The 19357-nt window shown below is 37.1% G+C and overlaps 2 protein-coding genes across 3 annotated transcripts; one reads left to right on the top strand and one right to left on the bottom strand.

Moving 5' to 3' along the window:
• Positions 1-1308: 1308 nt before the first annotated feature.
• Positions 1309-3386, bottom strand: LOC118032738 (uncharacterized). Its single transcript, XM_035037524.2, has one exon. The coding sequence runs from the start codon at positions 3212-3214 to the stop codon at positions 2345-2347; it is 870 nt and encodes a 289-aa protein (XP_034893415.1). The 5' UTR covers positions 3215-3386; the 3' UTR covers positions 1309-2344.
• A 1224-nt stretch (positions 3387-4610) lies between these two features.
• LOC118032737 (uncharacterized) lies at positions 4611-8498 on the top strand. Of its 2 annotated transcripts, none has more exons than XM_035037523.2 (9): positions 4611-4800; positions 4999-5157; positions 5671-5758; positions 5890-5949; positions 6256-6318; positions 6445-6642; positions 6734-6845; positions 6957-7168; positions 8222-8498. In XM_035037523.2, exons 2-9 carry the CDS (start codon positions 5024-5026, stop codon positions 8312-8314), a joined length of 960 nt encoding a protein of 319 aa, XP_034893414.1. In that variant the 5' UTR covers positions 4611-4800; positions 4999-5023; the 3' UTR covers positions 8315-8498. The 2 variants fall into 2 exon arrangements, with proteins under 2 accessions (XP_034893414.1, XP_034893413.1); XM_035037522.2 differs by having other exon boundaries at positions 4612-4800; positions 5002-5157.
• The last annotated feature ends 10859 nt before the right edge of the window (positions 8499-19357 follow it).

Here is a 19357-nt window from a genome sequence, read left to right as displayed (position 1 = left end):
TAGTCTGATATCTTTAATCACTACCTAGCTAGCTCACAAATTTCGATCCTTTTTGTGACCTTTTCTTTATTTTTATTTTTTTCTTTGTTCTTCTCTTTGTTAAGCATTCTTAGCTGTAACCACATGTATAGGCTGTAATAAACCTTACACCTTGTGATCAGAACCAACCGATCGAGGGCACGAATGAACATGATGATGATGATGCAGGATGGATGGGAACTTATCCTTAAAGTGCATACATTTATACGTGTATGAATCTTGTTCGCGAAGCAGATAATGGAAAGCTTGGTTTCCATACCGTATGGTATGCATATATTTTAGTAGCCGTGAGAAAAATAATAAAGAGAGAGCTGTAAAGTGCGATGATATAATTAGGGGCTCATGCGCATGCTTAACTATCGGTAAACTGATGATTAATTAGCTATTCATGTTTCCACGGTGATGCATATATATATATATATATATATATATATATATATATATGGATCGATCCGATGAAGAACATTGCACATGTTACATCTACGTACCTTCTCTTTATCTTTTAAACCAGCCCTTCGGAGCTCCTAAAAGAAGTGACGAAATTGATACCCTTGTAAAAACCCCACATGGATTGGAATCTCCTCATCAACTGCCATAACTTATACGCAATCTTTAATCAAGCATAGCAGCATATATATATGCAGCTTCTTCTTCCTTTATGTATGGTGTGTGTGTGTGTGTGTGTGTGTATTATAAACTAATAAAGCGAGCAAAAGTTTCTTCTGTGTCAGGCAAGCCTCAGCTGCTATGTGGAGATTCATTATTCCACGCCGCGAAAGCTGAAGGAAAAAGATGTCATTAGCAATAAGCATGCGATTGCCATTAATTTTAGACATGTGCGAGGCTCATCATCTGATCACTAATTCTACAAAGTCAAAATAAAGGTCCTGGATTATACTTAACTAGTAGTAAATTATTCTTTGAGCAGTATTAATTAGTGAGATAAATATTGCTATGTACGTACGTAATTAATTAGAGTCAAAGACGGGTACAATATTTCTCCATTAATTTGCACAACGCTTGGGATACCTGGAATATCAATAAGGTTAAAAACAAGTATCTCAACATGGGACAGTACTTAACGTATATCACAATTCTTGGCATCCTACAGTCATCTCTGTGTGTGTGTGTGTGTGTGTGTGTTTACCCAAGTAGAAACCAACCGGCCATAAACAAACATTTACTGATGCTTGTTGTCATTAAAAATGCTGATAAATCCTGCGGGCAGCAGCAAACAAGCAGAATAGGCCAAAACTACAGCAGAAACCAAAGAAATTAATACAATTGTGTTTGTGAAGTTTGGAAGTCATATACTAGCTGTTAATTTACAGGTTTCTATATGAATTAGGTCACCTCAAGCTGGTTCTGAAGTGTTGACCAGTACTTACTAAAATAAGAGACCATATATATATAAACTTGATACACAAATTAATCAAGTCTTGGCCAGATCGGACTTGCAGGATGCGTGAAGATTCAAGTACTGGTAAGTCATCAGAGCAACCACTTCATTCAAATGACCAAGTACCTGTCTGGCATTAAAATGCCGACCAATCCTACCTGGTAAAAGAAGATAGCACTCTTTTATAATTCGACTCCAGAGAACGAATGGATCGAATGGGTGTCAACAGTACAAGCCCCAGTACTTCAGCAGTTTAGCTACATGCACCTGCAGTAATGATATATAGTCGGGTCGGTAGAAGTCTCGGGTTAAAAATGAGTAGTTATGTATATGGTTTTCAGTTTTTTCATCTGTATCCGGCCTTTGTAGCAGAACCAGATCACAATTCTTCACAATTACTACGATATTGTGGAACTAGGACGTGATGCGTGAATGTTGTCAATCCATTTTTCTGATACAATTTGACAAGTTGAGTGAGCCTGAATAGAATTAATAGCTGCTACAAACTCGTTTCACCCCTATCAATTTAGAGTTTGTCAGAGACGACAGGTTTTACTGGATATGTATATAGCCAGGAAGAGGCTCTCTCTTTATACCTTACCTGGGGCATTTTTAATACCTGTTTCCTTACAACGCAACTCATTTCATACTGGATGACAATTCTTTTCTTCTCCTGTAACACGATATAAGAATTCCTAAAATGCTATTGGGAATTCCTAATTATGCTAATAGACTAATAAATCACTTGTGAAACTTGCAATTCAGATCGAGTGAGATTTCCGTTTCTGGCAACACTTGTTACAATGTGGCAGTGTTTCCACACGTAGGATTGATCAAAGGTAACAAAATGCAACCACAGTCGATGACTGTTCCCAGCTGGCTGCGGATGGATTAATTAATTAGCATCTAACGATTTCGCCGTGTTGGCCAACCTCCTCCGTCGTTAGCAGGCTCTACCGCAACCGGTTTCGTCACACAATATCCAGGCTTTGAACAGGAAGGCATAGATGATCTCCCTCTCTTGATCATTCCATCGAAAGCGCTCACATCTCCGGCCAGCCTTCTTTCTATTTCATGTCTTTCAGCTCTTCTCCTAAGATGTTGCCTCTTTATGATGGAAGCTAACGTCTCTTTATCTTCTCTGCTGTTGATTGGCACTGGCATTGCCTCGAGACCCATCAACTTTGCTACCACTCCTGGTTTGCACCATACCACCCTTTCCCCAGCCAAAGTTGGTGGCAAACTCAACTTCCTCTCAAACTTAGCACCAAGATTGTTTCTATTCATTCGTTCTCTCAGTCCACGATCACAGCAGACTGATTTCCTGCCAGCTGCTGCCTTACTAACAGAATCCAAGTTCCGGAAAGAAGACCGATACATGGCATCCTTTCCATCGAGAGAGAAGCGAGGATATTGACTCAATGCGTTCCTCGCAGATCGCAAGATATCAGAATTGTTAACACATGACATTCTACCAGCCCGCAAACCGACATCAACATAGTTGTTGAGCTTAGCTTTTCTTGCAAACTCCTCTTCTAACTCTAACTGCAGTATCATCTGCTCCAGTGTTGGTGAGCCTTGTTGCGCTGTATCTGCATGATTCATGTGGGTGTAAGGAGAGGTGACAAAGCAAGGGTGGTCATCGGCGGTATAATTGGCCTTGTTGTGTTGATCGAGTGTAGAAGTTGAGGCATCACCGTTACAAAAATTCCGAATCCCTTTCTTCATCTTGGCTCCTAGATAGTTCTTAAGGAGGAGGAAGCACAGATCTTTCATTGGCAAGAGTTGGGCAGTTAGCTGTAGCTATAATAGTACTGCCAGCATTTACAAGCCGGCCAGGCTTGACAGGTGAGGTTTTGCCTAGTACCCAAGGAAAGATCATGACCGACAGGCTGTTGATGGTTGAACACTAAATTAAGAACGTGAATGCTGTGACAGGGAGCGGTGCGGCTTTGAGCCAAGGCCTTAATGGCAGTCACATGATACATGATACAGGAGGGAGGAGGGGAGGGCGGGAGGGCGGGAGGGGGGGGACATTGATCACAGGGTTCTTTCCCATTACCGTACCTGCAAAACTGAAGGTCTTAATTAACTCATGATTATTAAAACTGTGTAGTAATAATAATGTCTGGCCATGGTTTTGATGATCGTCTTAACTTGGATTGGAATATGGATCCTTCAGTGTTATGATTTTCATCTACTAGCTAACTACATTTAAAAGTGCAAATACGGGCTTGGGAATTATTCGAGCAATTAGCTACTATCTATCTGTACGATGAGGACCCGATCGATTAGCATCCAAGCTCCTAGCTAGCCCTTAATAATTCAAGAGTACTGGTCAGGCAGAAATCACATAAATTTAAAAATTTATATTTTCGAGATATAATTTAAATTATTTTTTAATATATATTTTTAAATTAAGAGTCCTTTAAAATTTAAAATTTATATAAAACAAACTTATATTACTTTATACTTAATTTTTATTAAATAAATAGAAATAATTAAAATTTAAACTTGAAATTATTTGATTATCACCATATTAAAGAGTATTTCAATTCAAAAACTTAAATTATTAAATGAAAACTTAATATATAATTTATATTTTTTTTCTAATAATAAATAGCTAATTATATATCATCAATGGTAAGCAAGCATGTATACATACTTACAAAGCAGAAACCATTTTTAAGTGAATTGGGTGAAAATAAAAGGAGATGGTTGGCTGGCTGGCTGGCTAGTTACCAAGTCCATTAAATGGTGGTTAGTGTTCACAATATTTCAACGGTCTGGAGTACAATCTTTTTTCCCTTTTTTGTCTTCTTGTTCCCAACCAAACCAACCATGGGAGTCAGCTACGATGGGCTGGGTCCACTGAACAAATAGTAAATCTAACCAATGCCACTACCTTTCTGGTCTGGGCTGGGCTGGGATGGGCTGGGCTGGGACAATACGAGAATCAAGTAGAAAAACATCATTCTGCTTTAGCCAGCAACAATATCATTAATGGGGGGCCGAGCGGGGCCTTTTATAAGGATCCAAAGAGTTTTTTGGGCTTTATCAGGATGAGAAAATGGGCTCAAAGCCCATTACCCATGCCAATGGATCTAGTGAGTGGGCTTGTCTCTTTGTATACACGCCCCTTCCTTTGTCAAATCAATCCGTTTTATTGATTTTATTTTATTTGAGAAAATACAAAATAAAAAAGTTCTGGATCTCGATTGTGTGCGTGTGTGAGAGAGAGGATCAACTATTAATCTCGACGAATCAGAGGAGCTGTTTTTTAGTAATAGAAGGAAGAAAGAAGCGTTTTGATTTGCTCCACATCCATCCATAACTTTGATTCTCCTCTCCTCCCGTCTCTGGTTAGTTATATTTGGTTTTTGGTTTGTTTTTTGCTATGGTGTGCTCATTCATTTCAAATTTTCTACTATTATTGGTTTGATCTGTATCGATTTTATATGAAATTGATTACAAATCTGCTGATTGTTTCTGTTGGATGGGTTTTTTATTTTTATTTTGCAAATTTTAATATGTTTTAATGATTTTGCTGTTAAACGAAGAAGAAAGGATTTGTCGACAACGAGAATGGGAGCTGTTGTTGCGATATGGTGGTTAACGGTGGTTGCTGCTGCATCTTGTCTTTCTTTCCTGCACGCCTCCTCTCCATCATCAACTACTGTCCCAGCTTTCCTCTGGTCTCCTCACCATCCTCATCATCAGTATGTATCTATTTTTCCTTACCTTTGCCTTTTTCTTTTCATTTTCCAATTCAAACCAATAACCTGTTTTGCTTGAAATTATAGCATGATAAATTGGCACTGTCTCATCATCAATATCTGTATGCTATCCTATTTTACGTAGCAATACTGACCAAATTATAAAACACCATTTTGATATCTCATTAGCTCTTTAAGTTAGGCATGTGCTTCCCTTTTCAGTTTTTATATTTTTCCATGGTAAAGCTGTTGGATAATACAATCAATTCTATTGAAATTCATGAAGCAGTAAAAGATTTCCCGAAAAAGAAAAAAAAAAGAAAGTGAAGATCAATTCATCCCTTAAACCTCAACTAAATGCTAACACAACTGCTTCTGCATATGGGATATGTTATATTTATCTGTTTGTTTGCCGTGCCACCTATTGGAATCAAAATGCTACACCTTGCTGCATATTCTTCTGTCAGTAGAATCTTTAAATATGTTAGATTCTGATCATGGGTTTTCAAACAACAGAATGAGTGAAGTAGTGAATTATCAGACCATTTCTTCAAAAGATCTTGCCAGGTCAGTTCTGTCTGAAGGAGGCTGGTCAAACTTACTGGTACTAAACTCTCCTTTATACTGATAGTTGTTTTTTTTCAGTGTAATAAATTCCAAACACATTTTCTTCAAAAGAATCATAAAGATATGAAATTCCTTGTTCACTTTTTGTTTCATTTTTCTTCTTTGTAGTGCTCAGAAAAGAAAGTTCAGCAGTCTGTGGATCTGGCGCTTGTATTTATTGGCAGGGGGGTAAGAACTTTTGGGGCTTATCATAGGTCAACTATGATGACACTGCATGAGTTCAATAACAATTTTTATTTCCATAGGCCTGATCTAGTGAACATGCTGCAGGGGCTATTCTCTTATGTTGTTCGTATGCTAATTTTATTGTGGTATTATGCAACCAAACTAGGTTCTGGTTGCTTGTTATCTGGTCTTTGTTGATAACTTTGCACTTTGGTAGTGTGATATTTCATTGGAAATGCAATATGTTGCGACTTTTTTGCTGTTTTTAAAGGCCCAGGCCATTAATTGCACACCTTTTGTTTTCTACAGCTGCTTTCCACTGATGTTTCTGCAAACAAAAACACAGATCCAGCTCTTGTGAACTTGCTCAAGGTAACCAAAGCTTCTCTAACTATTTTGGAATGGTTTCTTAATTGAAATCAACAGACCATGATTTGCATAAATTGCTGTAGTCCTGCCTGTTTGTGTTCTGATACTCAGCATTCCTACTCTGAACAGGTTTCTTATACCGAGTCCAATTTTTCCATGGCATTTCCTTATGTTGCTGCTTCAGAGGAGGCAATGGAGAATTCATTGGTTTCTGGGTTTGCAGAAGCTTGTGGGCAGGATTTAGGAATCAGTAATGTTGCTTTTTCAGAGTCATGTTCTGTAGAGGGTGAAAACTTTCAAAAGCTTGCAAACCTGCACGCCATCAATGTAAATGAAATTGAAATGTTGGATGACTGGTTATGGAATTTTGGTGGTGTATGATAGACCTCTTACTTTCTTGACCATTAAAAACATGCAGGACTATCTGGCTTCAAGGATGGAGAAGAGGCCTAGTGGCCATACTGACCTGGTTGTATTCTGTTATGGAGGCTCCAATTCAATGAAAGGACTTGACCAACCACAAAGTGAAAGTGTGTTGAGTTTTTTTATTGCTAGATGATATCAAAACTGTTTGTTCAAAGTTATGTCTTTGCCAGAGAAATGCTCAAACATATATATATATATTAACTGGATTTATGCAGGTGAAATTTTCTCTGAGCTCATCAGCTCTGTGGAGATGTTGGGGGGGAAATATTCCGTTCTCTATGTTTCAGATCCCTTCCGATCAATCCACCTTCCTTATCATCGAGAAAGGTTTCTCGCTGAAAGTGCTGCAGGAAATGCATCACTGAATTCGACACACTGCGATGAAGTTTGCCAGATCAAATCATCACTTCTGGAAGGAGTTTTAGTTGTAAGTTTCCATGTTAGCCTTTCTTCTGTATGCTTTATTCATGATAGTGCTTTTTTTCTTCCCCAGTCTCTAAGTTGAATAAAAAGACCTTTTGGTATATCATGTAGGCTGTGGTCATTGGTGATGACCTGATTTTTAATTGTAAACTTCTAGTAGTCATCAGGAGTGTTTTGATTTTCTTGATCTCATGTCTTTGAAGAAGAAAAAAGTTCTCTTATTAAGTGAATTATTGAGCAAACGCCGACAGGCACATGGTTCTCAAGTACCACACAAGGTGAGTACAAGAGCAATACCATCCTGGACTAGAAGAAGTAATGGAGAAACAGAATAAAGTCTAAGCAGTGGGTTGGTCAATATAACTTAATTCTATGACATCTTGTCATCCCGCTATAATACACCTGCAAGAAATGCCTCGAAGGAGAATTCCTCCATTATTCCCCAAACATTACCAGCTAAACTTCTCTATGACCATTTCTAAATCTATTCCCCATTTATTCCTGGTTGTGGCTCTATTAGTGGCAATAAAGTAGAGTTTGGAAGCTAAATCAAACCTTAGTTATCGATAATCCCTCGTATCATAAAATAGGCCCAATACTAAGTGCTGATTTTAGAAGGCAAAAATCTTCTTTGAAATCTAACAAGATATTTGAGTGGTCTTATTCTTGCCTCTCTAGTCAATCTCCAGTGAGTTCATGGCATTTAGAGCTACCCTTGTAGTTTTAGCTTCTTCCATGAATTCATACATTCTTGATTCTCCCAAGCTTATTGTGAAGTTGATTCAGCATTATTGTAGAGGTGTCTTAGCTTAAAGGGGAGATTTTTTTCTCTTCCCTTTTTCCTTGTGTTATTTTTTTGTGAGTATCCAAGCAGTCCAAGTAAATTTTATAAACTTGGCAGCCCCTAATCTTATGCATGAATTTCTGCTGTTTGTCTATGCTGCTATGGTTCATTATACTCATTTTCTTGATATCCTTGTGCCCAGAGTTTCTCTGTAGTCCATTAAATCACCATGTTTATGAAGTCCTGATATTGTGGTTGCTTGTGATGCACCAGGGGATTGTTTTGCTTATCATTTTGATATCAGGCCTTTGTTGTATGATGGGCATTGACACTCCAACAAGATTTGAGGCTCCCCAAGACTCTTAATCGGTTGCATGGGAGGAGATGATGCCTTTGTTTTGTACCACCATGTACTTTTGTCTTGGGCATTTGTGAAAGAGATTAGTTTGGTTGTTATATAGTTCTCACTGAACGGAGATGCTGTTTTGTATTATTTAAACAAGTGTTATCTTATGATGGTAATAATGGAGCATTATATTGTTTTTGTGAACACACTGTATTATGTACCCTTTTGCTGTCCTTGTGCCGTGTAGGGTCTATTCTTGATTTGAGGAGGTTTTATTAAGTGGTCTGTATATCCATTGAAAATCTAGCCGCTGCAATGATATGAACTTTGTAGTGGAAATGACTTGAAAATGTTTGCTTGTCAATATAAAGCTCTGTTATGATCACTATTGAACTCAGATTGATGTCTCGTCTTAATGAATGATTCTGTCTTGTCGTCCGTCTTCGTGATCTATCTATTAGAGCATGTGATAGGAAATGATACCACTGGGTATTATTGTGGTTTTTCCTTGTTTGTTTGGATTCTATGTGCTTAAAGATTTCCCTAGCTTCCAGGAATTGATGATAATGGAACAATGGCCTTGGTACCTGTGTTATTTAGGCCATTTTTTTATATATAATTTATTGTTTAAACTCGTACTGTGTTCTAGGGCAAGCACATGAAAATATGGTGCAGCGCGGGATATGCTAGGAGTTCCAGTTCCAAAGCGTCTGTCTATTTGTTCTTGAGAGATTAGTTTGCTCAATAACAGGATGAATGATTGATTTCAAATAATTATTGGAATCAGCAATCTTGCTTCCGAGCAGTTTCTCTTATCAGGCGCGGCTGGCTTTCGTTCAAGTGTCTGTTTGTATTGCATTTCTAACTGCGCGTGTATGCTTTAAAAATGCATTATATTAAGTTCAAATATCCGTCTGGTGCCCTAGGCATAAATAAAATAGAGGTGGCTATAACTCTTAATTGCCTCTTCTTTTCCTTCACTGCCAGCTTCTGGTTCTGCTGGCTGCAGTCAACGTCCGCTTGCTTTGCTAACACAGACTGCCCTTGTGAGTCGCGAGACCGACCTTAATTTATACTTGACCACGCCACGTGTTTAGCTATATGGCAGCCCTAGGAGAGAAAAGAGAGGTGTGGATGCGGATGGAGATTGATTAACGAGAGAAACTAAGATTGTAAAATATATATATATATTCTCTTTTCGCGGAAGAAGGAAAAACGTGCAGGGGTTACTTCCCCCTGCCTGAGTTGTTGTTGATTGAGGAGTGGTATTGTCTGTGTTAAAAAATGCGAAGAGCCAGCGCAGCAACACGCACGCCCTCAGGGCTTCCCTTGATGTTCGAGCCAGTACTCACTTCCATTTCCCAAGATTTAATTTACTTGCAGCCTTGAAAAGACTACTCCTTCAGCTTACAATACTATTGTTCGCACAAGCATGCAGCACCAGTTCCCTCATTCTGACCACCTCTCGCAGTCGCATGTTTCCTCTACCACTCCCCCTCCTACCCCAATATCCCAACTAGCTACTAGCCTGCGTCCTACCGTCATACATGCTGTAATTTGGAGACTGGAGTATATAGCTCTAAGGATATTTATACACACACACACACAACACACACACACCAAGTACGGAGTAGCACATTCACTGCATGCGTGTGTATACCAACCTCTCCTCCTCTCCGTATATATACTGATTGTCCAATTCAGAAAAGAATCACACACACAAAGAAAGAATCACAATACTTCAACACTCCCCCTCAAGTTGGTGTATAAATATCACATATAGCCAACTTGTCCAAAAACTTTGAGAACACATGATTTGAAATTTCTTTGGTGAGTAATCCTTGGATCGAATTTTAAACAACTCTATAATTTTCTCATCCAACTTTTATTTAATAAAGAATCTGTCTATCTCTAAATATTGTATACTATCATGTTGAATTGGATTATAAGCAATATTACATATTGTTTTATTATCACAATATAATAAGTGGTCATCTACGAGGATAACCCAAATCACTTAAAAGAAGTCTTAGTCATAATGCTTCACAAAATTCAAAAGACATACCTTTAAATTCATCCTTTGCACTTGAGCATGCAACTACATTTTGGTTTTTTGCTTCTTCATGTAATAAGATTTCCACCTATAAAAATAAAATATCCTGAAGTAAATTGTCTATCATCTATTGTACTAGCCCAATTAGCATTAGTATATGTATCTACACCTTGACAATCTATATTTTTAGTGAATAATATTCCTTTTCTAGGAGTAGCCTTCATATATTTCAAAATACACATAAATAACTATATTTACATGTTGCTTTCTAGGGTTATGCATGAATTGACTAATAATATTCAGTACATAGGTAAGGTATGGCCTGTGTGTGCTAATTACATCAATCTTCCTATAAGTCTTTGGAACCTTTTTTTTTTTTATATAAACATGCTGTCATATCAATTTTTTTATAACAAATCAAAAGGTATATTTTCTTTTGAGAAAGAAAAATACCTTTTTTTAGATCTAGCCACTTAATATTTCAAGGGACCAAGATCTTTCATTTCAAATTCTCTAGACAAGTAACTCTGTAAATTCTTTCTTTTCTTATGATCATTTTCTATAACCACCATGTCATATATATATAATATAATGGCGTGATCTTATCATGGTTGTCACATTCGGACATAACAGTAACCAATTAAAAAAATTCAATTTATTTATAGGACAAAGAACAGATATATGACATCTTATTCTTTAGGAAAAAATTTAGTTCAAGGGGTCGCCACCTAATATTATAGTTATTAGGAACCTTAACTAGTTAACAAAGATTCTATAATATGAGACTAGTTACATGAAAGGAAAGATGCTATCACCCCTTAAGCGTTCTACCTGAGGTAGATTGTATTGTTGATTTTGTCTAAAATTACTAATAATTTGTTCTTTTTTTTTTTATGTTCTTTCTCTCATGTTTCTGAATCTGGCATCAGTGAATAATACCTATGAATATTTCTAACTCTGGTGTTGGTAAATATTGCATAAACCTAAAAAAATATGATATTTCTGACTCTGACACCAATGAATAAGTTTGCAAAATTTTAAATTTTTAATGAAGAAGAAACAATTTTCTATGCCTTTTCTTTTTGTTTACCTTTTATTTTTTTGCTCTTTTTAGACAAGATAAAAAAAAAAGTGTTGTACAATATATTTGCATTTAAAAATAATAGTCTACATATTGAGCAGAAGATCTCAAAATATTTTTGAAATCTTCTTATACAAAAAGTAAAAAGGAACTCATTATAATAAATATCAAAATAAAAGGGAAATAAAATACATGGACAAGGTAAAAGGGTATATTTTATGAAATACACCCTTAACTAAACATAACTTGGGTTGACTGGGTTTGATGCTAAGACCCAACCCATTGTTTTTTTCACTGGATTGATCCCAGCCGGCCCAGCTTAATCACAGTCAGGCGTGAACTAATTTAGCTCACGCATTCCTGCACAACGCGAAGATAATTATAATTACCTACGAGGCAGGAGAAAGAAGGCTTACCTGGGCACTGTTGATGGTGGCTGCATGCTTTAATAGCAAGAGAATGAGGACATGAGACTGCTAGATTTCTCACGGTTGGGAGAATTTGCTGGTGATGAAGAGGGTGCTCCACCGCTACTTCTGCTGCTACTTGTTCACGATGCAGAGAAGATGATGCTGATCGAAGGGGGAACTTCTATCGTTGCTGTCTGGAGAAACTGAAAGACGCTGCTGCTGGACTATTGTTGCACGTTCAGCTACTGTTACATGAAGGAAGCTGCCGGACAACCACTGGTCATGGTGGTACCAATGGTTGGTGATGAAGAATATCTTTCACCACTGCTCCGGCACAAAGGAGATGAAGGTTGAACTGTTGTTGCACGGGTTGCTGAGAGGGCGAAGCTGCTGACGAGTTAGTGCAAAGCCGATTCTGCGAGATGCCACTCTGTTACCGGGTTGCTGACAGAATGAGGGAGATGCGGCTGAGCATGCAGTATCCTGTGAGAGAGGGATCGATGTCCACGCGAATGAGCTTCGCTGTCTTGTCTCTCATTAATAGAGAGTCAGCCGTGAGGGATAGGGACGGTGTTTTTGCTGGTTTTGTTAGCCGCGTTGGGACGACGGCCTGAAGGGAACTGAAAGTGTTTGAATAGTAAACGTGTATGAGAAGAAAACTGATAGAAAGAAGTAGAAGAGAAAATACAGAAACTGTTGTATTGAATTTTGATGAAAGAAATGAATAATCCTGATTGCATACATTCCATGCAATCGTTACACATATTTATTGAAAAATAGAATAACAGAATTCCAAACTTATAGCATGTAATCATGCTATTATCTGTTAACATCACAACAGAAAAACTAACTCCTAGAGACTAGGACAATGGATTATTATTAGCAAGATAATTAGAAATAACAGAAAGCAAAAGACTCGTTGACAGCTCCTCCAATGACAGCTTTAGAAGCAAACTTCAACACTCCTCCTTGCTTGAGAAGCTGCAAACTCCAATCCTTTGTCTTAGAAATTCAAACCTGTTTACTGGAAGTGGTTTAGTAAACAGATCAGCCAATTGATCTTCAGACTTGCAATAAATCAATTTAACTTCACCATTTTTCTGCACCTCACGCAAGAAATAAAGCTTGATATTGAAATGTTTAGTTTTTCCATGAAAAACTGGATTATGAGATATTGCAATAGCTGCTTGATTGTCAACTGAGATTTCAGTTGCTTCATCTTCTTCCATCTGTAAATCACGTAATAATTTTTGTAACCACAATGCTTGATTCACTGCAGCTGTGGCTGCAATGAACTCTGCTTTTGCAGTAGATTGAGCCACAATATCTTGCTTCTTAGATGACCATGAAAATATAGCAGATCCTAGATTAAAACAGAACCCAGAAGTACTTCTCATGTCATCAATAGATCCTCCCCAATCACTATCAGAAAAACCATGAAGTTTAAAATTCTGGCACTTCACAAATTTAACTCCAAAACTGCAGGTTCCTTTGATGTATCTCAAAATTCTTTTAGCTGCTCTCATATGAATTTCGGTTGGATAATGCATGAACCGAGATAACAGACTTGTTGCATGAAGTATGTCAGGTCTAGTTGCTGTTAAATACAGCAAGCATCCAATCAAGCTTCTGAATTTTTCTTCATCTACTCTGGCAGTGCCATCTTTTTTGCTGAATTTATCCTTTTGATTCATAGGAGTAGCTGTTGGCTTGCAATTTTCCATCTGAAATTTCTTCAGGATTTCCCTTGAATACTTCTTCTGGCAGATGAAAATTTCTTCTCTGTTTTGCATAATTTCCATTCCCAGAAAAAACTTCATGAGACCAAGGTCGGTCATTTCAAATACTTGCATCATATTTAGCTTGAATTCTGCAACCTGCACTGTGTTGCTTCCTGTCACTAAGAGATCATCAACATAAATAGATATTATAAGCACATCATCATTGAATCTCTTCACATAAAGAGTTGCTTCTGACAAGCTTTTCTGAAATCCAGAACCTGTCAAGTAATCATCAATTCTCCCATACCAAGCTCTAGGTGCTTGTTTCAAGCCATAGAGAGCTTTCTTTAGAAGATAAACTTTGTCTTCTTTTCCTTGATTCACAAAGCCAGCAGGTTGCTCAACATAAATTTCTTCTTGTAGAATGCCATTCAAGAAAGCTGATTTAACATCTAACTAGAAGACTTTCCAGTTTCTATGTGCAGCAACAGCAAGCAAGAATCGTATGGTGTCCATCCTTGCTACAGGTGCAAACGTTTCTGAATAATCAACACCATAAATCTGAGCATACCCCTTAACAACCAACCTGGCTTTATATTTGTTGATGGTACTGTCTGCATTCAATTTAGTTTTGAAAATCCACTTCACGCCAATGACATTTTTGCTTGGTGGTCTATCAACAAGCTCCCATGTGCAATTCTTCTCAATCATGCATATTTCCTCCTGCATTGCCTTTTTCCATTCTGGATTGTGTTTGGCTTCTTCATAGCCTTCTGGTTCACAAATAGCTACATTGCTCCTTTGATAAATGTCATCAAGGGATCGTGTGCCTCTAATTGGTGAATCATCAATTAATTCATCCTGCAACAAATCAGCAGTGGCTCTTCTTTGTGAATCATCAATTGATTCATCCTGCAATAAACCTGACAGCTGCTCAGAACTTTGTGAATCACCCCAGTCCCATTGTTTTTCTTCATGAAAATGCACATCCTTGTAATAACCATCTTCTGAGTTTGAGGATGATAAACTTTGTAGGCTTTAGATACATCACTGTAGCCAACAAAGATTCCTTGCATTGCCTCTTGTCAAGCTTGTCCCTTTTTATCTGTGGAATATGAACAAAACAAATACTGCCAAAGATCTTAAGAAAATGTAGTGAAGGTTTGTTGTCATACCACACTTCAAAAGGAGTCTTTTCTTCAAGTAGCTTTGTTGGAAGTCGATTTTGAAGGAAGACAGCTGTGTTGGCTGCTTCTGCCCAAAACATTTTTGGCAGATTCTTTTCATGCAGCATGCATCTCACCATCTCCATAATGTATCGATTTCTCCTTTCACTGACTCCATTTTGTTCTGGAGTGTAGGGGGCAGTGAATTGATGTTCAATGCCAGCTTCTTCACAGTAGATATTGAATTCTGATGAAGTGTATTCTGTTCCATTGTCTGACCGAATGGACTGAATTTTGCATCTGCTTTTGTTCTCCACATTTTTCTTGAATCGCCAAAAAATTCCAGCCACTTCTGACTTGAATTTCATGAAGAAAATCCAGCACATTTTGGTGAAATCATCAATAAAAAGTATATAATATCTACTACCTTTTATTGACGGTGTGCTCATTGGACCAGCAACATCGGTATGAATCAACTGAAGTTTCTGTTTAGATCTCCATGTTGACTTTGGAAATGGTTTTCTGTTTTGCTTACCAAACTGACAAGCATTACAATTTGGCAGCAAATCAGAAAATGAAGGCACTCCTCTTACTGCTTCATGTATCTTCATGTTGATCATCCGTTGTTGATGACAGTGACTCAGCCTCTTATGCCATATTTCCATGTCATTTATTTTGATAGGAAAGGCTGTGTGCTCCTCCTCAAATGGTAAAAATGAAAAACTTTTGCCTCTCATTTTTGCTTACAATATTTTTTGTCCAGCAGCATAAAAAATATAGCAAGATTGATTTTAAAAAACCACTTTCATGCCTTTCTCTATTAATTGTCCAACACTCAACAAATTCTGATCTATATCAGGTACATAAAGAACATCAGAAATCGTTTTTGTACCTGAGTTGGTTGTGATGGCAATTGTTCCTTTTCCCTTTGCTGCTATACAATCACCATTTCCAATTCTGACCTTTGCAACTTCAGTAGTTTGCAAATTTCTGAAGAGACTCTTGTCAAAAGACATGTGATTTGTGCATCCACTGTCAATTAACCAGTGATCTGAGGAAGTTTGGACTGAAAAACATGTGGCTACAAACATTTGATCTTCATCATCTTGACTGGCAACCTGAGCATCTTCATCCTGTTTCTGAAATCTTGTTCTGCAGATAATTGCTTCATGTCCCATTTGATGACATTTGCTGCACTTTGCATCAAGTCTTTTCCAGCACTTGAAAGGTGGATGACCTAACTTGTTGCAGTGTTGACATGGTGGAAAGTTTCTCTTCAGAAATTTTCCTCTGTTCTGACTTTGATTAACAGTAGTCTTACTACTGTTTGACATCTGATTCTTCTTGAAGAATTTCTTCTTATCAGAACCAGGATATTTTGCTTGCAAAGCTCCTTCAGGAACTTGATCTTGCCTCATAAGTCGTCGTTGCTCTTGAGACTGCAAAGCATTTATCAATTCTGCCAAGGTAATCTTTGACAGATCCTTTGTATTCTCCAAGGTGGTTATGGATGCTTCATAACGTTCAGGCACAGTTACAAGTATTTTCTCTACAATTCTGCAATCAGAAAATAGTGTGCCCAGTAATCTTACCTTGTTGACAATTCCAAGTAATTTGTCTAAATACTCTTTGATGGTTTCAGAATCCTTCATCCTTTGTAGCTCAAATTCTCTTATTAGATTAAGACTTTGCATGCCACGAATTCTGTCATCTCCTGCATACTCCTTCTTTAAATAATCCCATACATCTTTTGCTGATTTAAGAGACATGATCCTTGTGAAGATTATTGTTGAAACAGCTGCAAATAGACAAGCCTTTGCTTTTGATTTTCTTGTTTTTCTCTCTTTATGATTCTTGATCTGAGCTACTGTTGGATTATTTGGTAAAGGATGGACTTCATAATCTTCTTCAATAGCTTCCCAAAGATCCATCGCCTCCAAATAAGTCTCCATTTTTACAGCCCATAGTTGATAATTTTCTCCATCAAAGATTGGAGAAGAAATGTGAGAGAAACTTGTTTCAGACTCCATTACAGGTCCCTTTAAGAATTTGCTCTGATACCAATTGAAAGTGTTTGAATAGTAAACGTGTATGAGAAGAAAACTGATAGAAAGAAGTAGAAGAGAAAATACAGAAACTGTTGTATTGAATTTTGATGAAAGAAATGAATAATCCTGATTACATACATTCCATGCAATCGTTACACATATTTATTGAAAAATAGAATAACAGAATTCCAAACTTATAGCATGTAATCATGTTATTATCTGTTAACATCAAAACAGAAAAACTAACTCCTAGAGACTAGGACAATGGATTATTATTAGCAAGATAATTAGAAATAACAGAAAGTAAAAGACTCGTTGACAGCTCCTCCAATGACAGCTTTAGAAGCAAACTTCAACAGGAACACCAAGCCCTTTTTTTCTTTTGATTTTTTATTTTTATTTTTATGGGATGACGGCCGGAGGGAACACCAACCTTTGTCTGTTAGACTACTGAAGCATGGTTTTAAAACTTGTCCGACTCAACAGGTCAATCTGAGATTTAATTAATCCAAGGTTGAAATCGGATAAGTTTCTTTTTTAAAAAGTAAAAACATGGGTGACCTTACGACTTAGTTAACTCAACAATATCTATTTAAAAACCTGGTTGCAATTCATTGTTTATTTATTTTTTTTAATCAAAACAACATCATTTTGATTTATAAAAAAATTGGATTGATTAGGTTAAAATTCCGTAACTCGAGTAAAACTACTGACCCTACTTTTAGGCCGGGGTTAAAAACTCTATCTGGGAGCTTAAGAGTTTGACATGGAATAATAGTTATAGTAACTGATGTTCATCTCATGAGTATTGATTTTGTATACAAGTATCGTAATAACATAAGCGACCATTTAAGAGGCTCTCTACATTGTCATTATATTTAGTCTTCATTAAGTAGTGTAATTGTTTATGGACACTTGGTGTGGTTGATAACTGTGGTGCTAAGGTGTTTATTTTACTGAGATTGTCAAGATTTGTCAAAGTGAAAAGGTCTGAATTTGACCTTGAGATATTAACATGATTTTAATAAAGAGTTCTACCTGACTAGTACTCTAAACCTAGCTAAAAAATTAAAGCAGTAGCCCCCCTGCTCTATCTCTCTCTCAAGTGATGCATCGTAAAACAAATGACCAATAACTATAGCAGTAATAGATAGTGTCTGAATCTAAATATATTGGGCTCGAGCATGATAACCCCAACCCAAAAGAGTGATTTTTGAGATAATTTCATGGATCCATTTTATTTATACCCATCACTAATAATGAGATTTAATAAATAATCAAAGGATTCCAATCCATATCACTTTATTTAACTACTCTTTTTGAGAGACCCTAACCTAGCCAAGAGATCAAAGCAGTAGCCTCTCTCTCACGTTATGTCATTATGCTTGTAAATTGATTATTTCCCTTTTTCCAAGTTAAAATATCCATCTTATCCATAAAACTGAGTTAATAAATTCAAATTTATCATGAGAAAACTGATGAGGGATGGAATTGTTAATTAGACCAAGGGAATTAAGTACATGGGGGAGAAACCGCTAGCCAGATCTTGAAAGCAAGGATATGAATGATCTGGTGTGTTTAATAAACATAAGAGTTGGGGACTGAATTGCAGTAGTTATCATCATCCCTACATATTTGTGCTCAATTAGAACTCCCACGTCTCCACCAACCAAGACTTTTTCTTAATAAAAAAGAATAATGTTTAGGGTTATATATGATTGTGATGACTTTAATTAGTTTAGAGTAGGATTCTGTTCCTTTCCTAGATATTCCCACACCTACATACCTTTACCATCAATACACGACATACATGGTTAGGAACCCACTCTTATTCCCTCACCTACATAATTATACATACGACAAGCATATGTAGAAACTAATTAACTCTCATTCCCTCACTCCCTTGGCTTGGACCCCTCCTCACTTCATCTTCGCCCTCCCTCCCTCCTAATTAACGTGTGTGTTTGTACTGTTACAATGATGAAGAGCTACTAGCCAGCCCCTCATCTATATATCTTCAACGGACATTGGATTCTGTCAGGACCAATCCAAATATCTAGACATTTAATAAATACCATGTATGTAGTTTCGGGCAGTACTCCAGTATATGTATCTGTGCATGTGAAATTCTTCGAAAAAGACAACGTGCATAGCTAGGGTTGGTGGCCATCGGTCATGACTAGTGTAACTCGCATATTTAATTTGAAGAACGCGAAATTATATTAAGTTGAAGGGAATTCATTTGTGAAAAAGTATCAAAGCCCACCACTCACTCTGTGTTTATATATTAACTTCCTTGTTGTTTGTGTCATTATCGTAAGTTGGAACTGTGTTTTCTCTGGCCCAGTACTGAATGGCTCTGACGTGCTTTGCACATCAATTATTAAGTAGCCATGAGATCATGAATGTTGGATCATAAATATATGCATACTCAATCCAAAGACTACCATTGTTATGGTTGGTGAGCTAGCATTAATGGAATTATATACCAAGTCTTTAATCAATACATAGCAGAAGCAGCAGCAGCTCATCATCATGATCAACCGGTAATATCATTTCACCCCAATTAGTCATCTAAAGAAGA

This window comes from Populus alba, chromosome 1 (genome assembly GCF_005239225.2).
Source record: "Populus alba chromosome 1, ASM523922v2, whole genome shotgun sequence".
Classification (NCBI taxonomy): domain Eukaryota; kingdom Viridiplantae; phylum Streptophyta; class Magnoliopsida; order Malpighiales; family Salicaceae; genus Populus; species Populus alba.
Note: the sequence above shows the minus strand (reverse complement) of the source record. Positions and strands in the feature narration are given on the sequence as shown.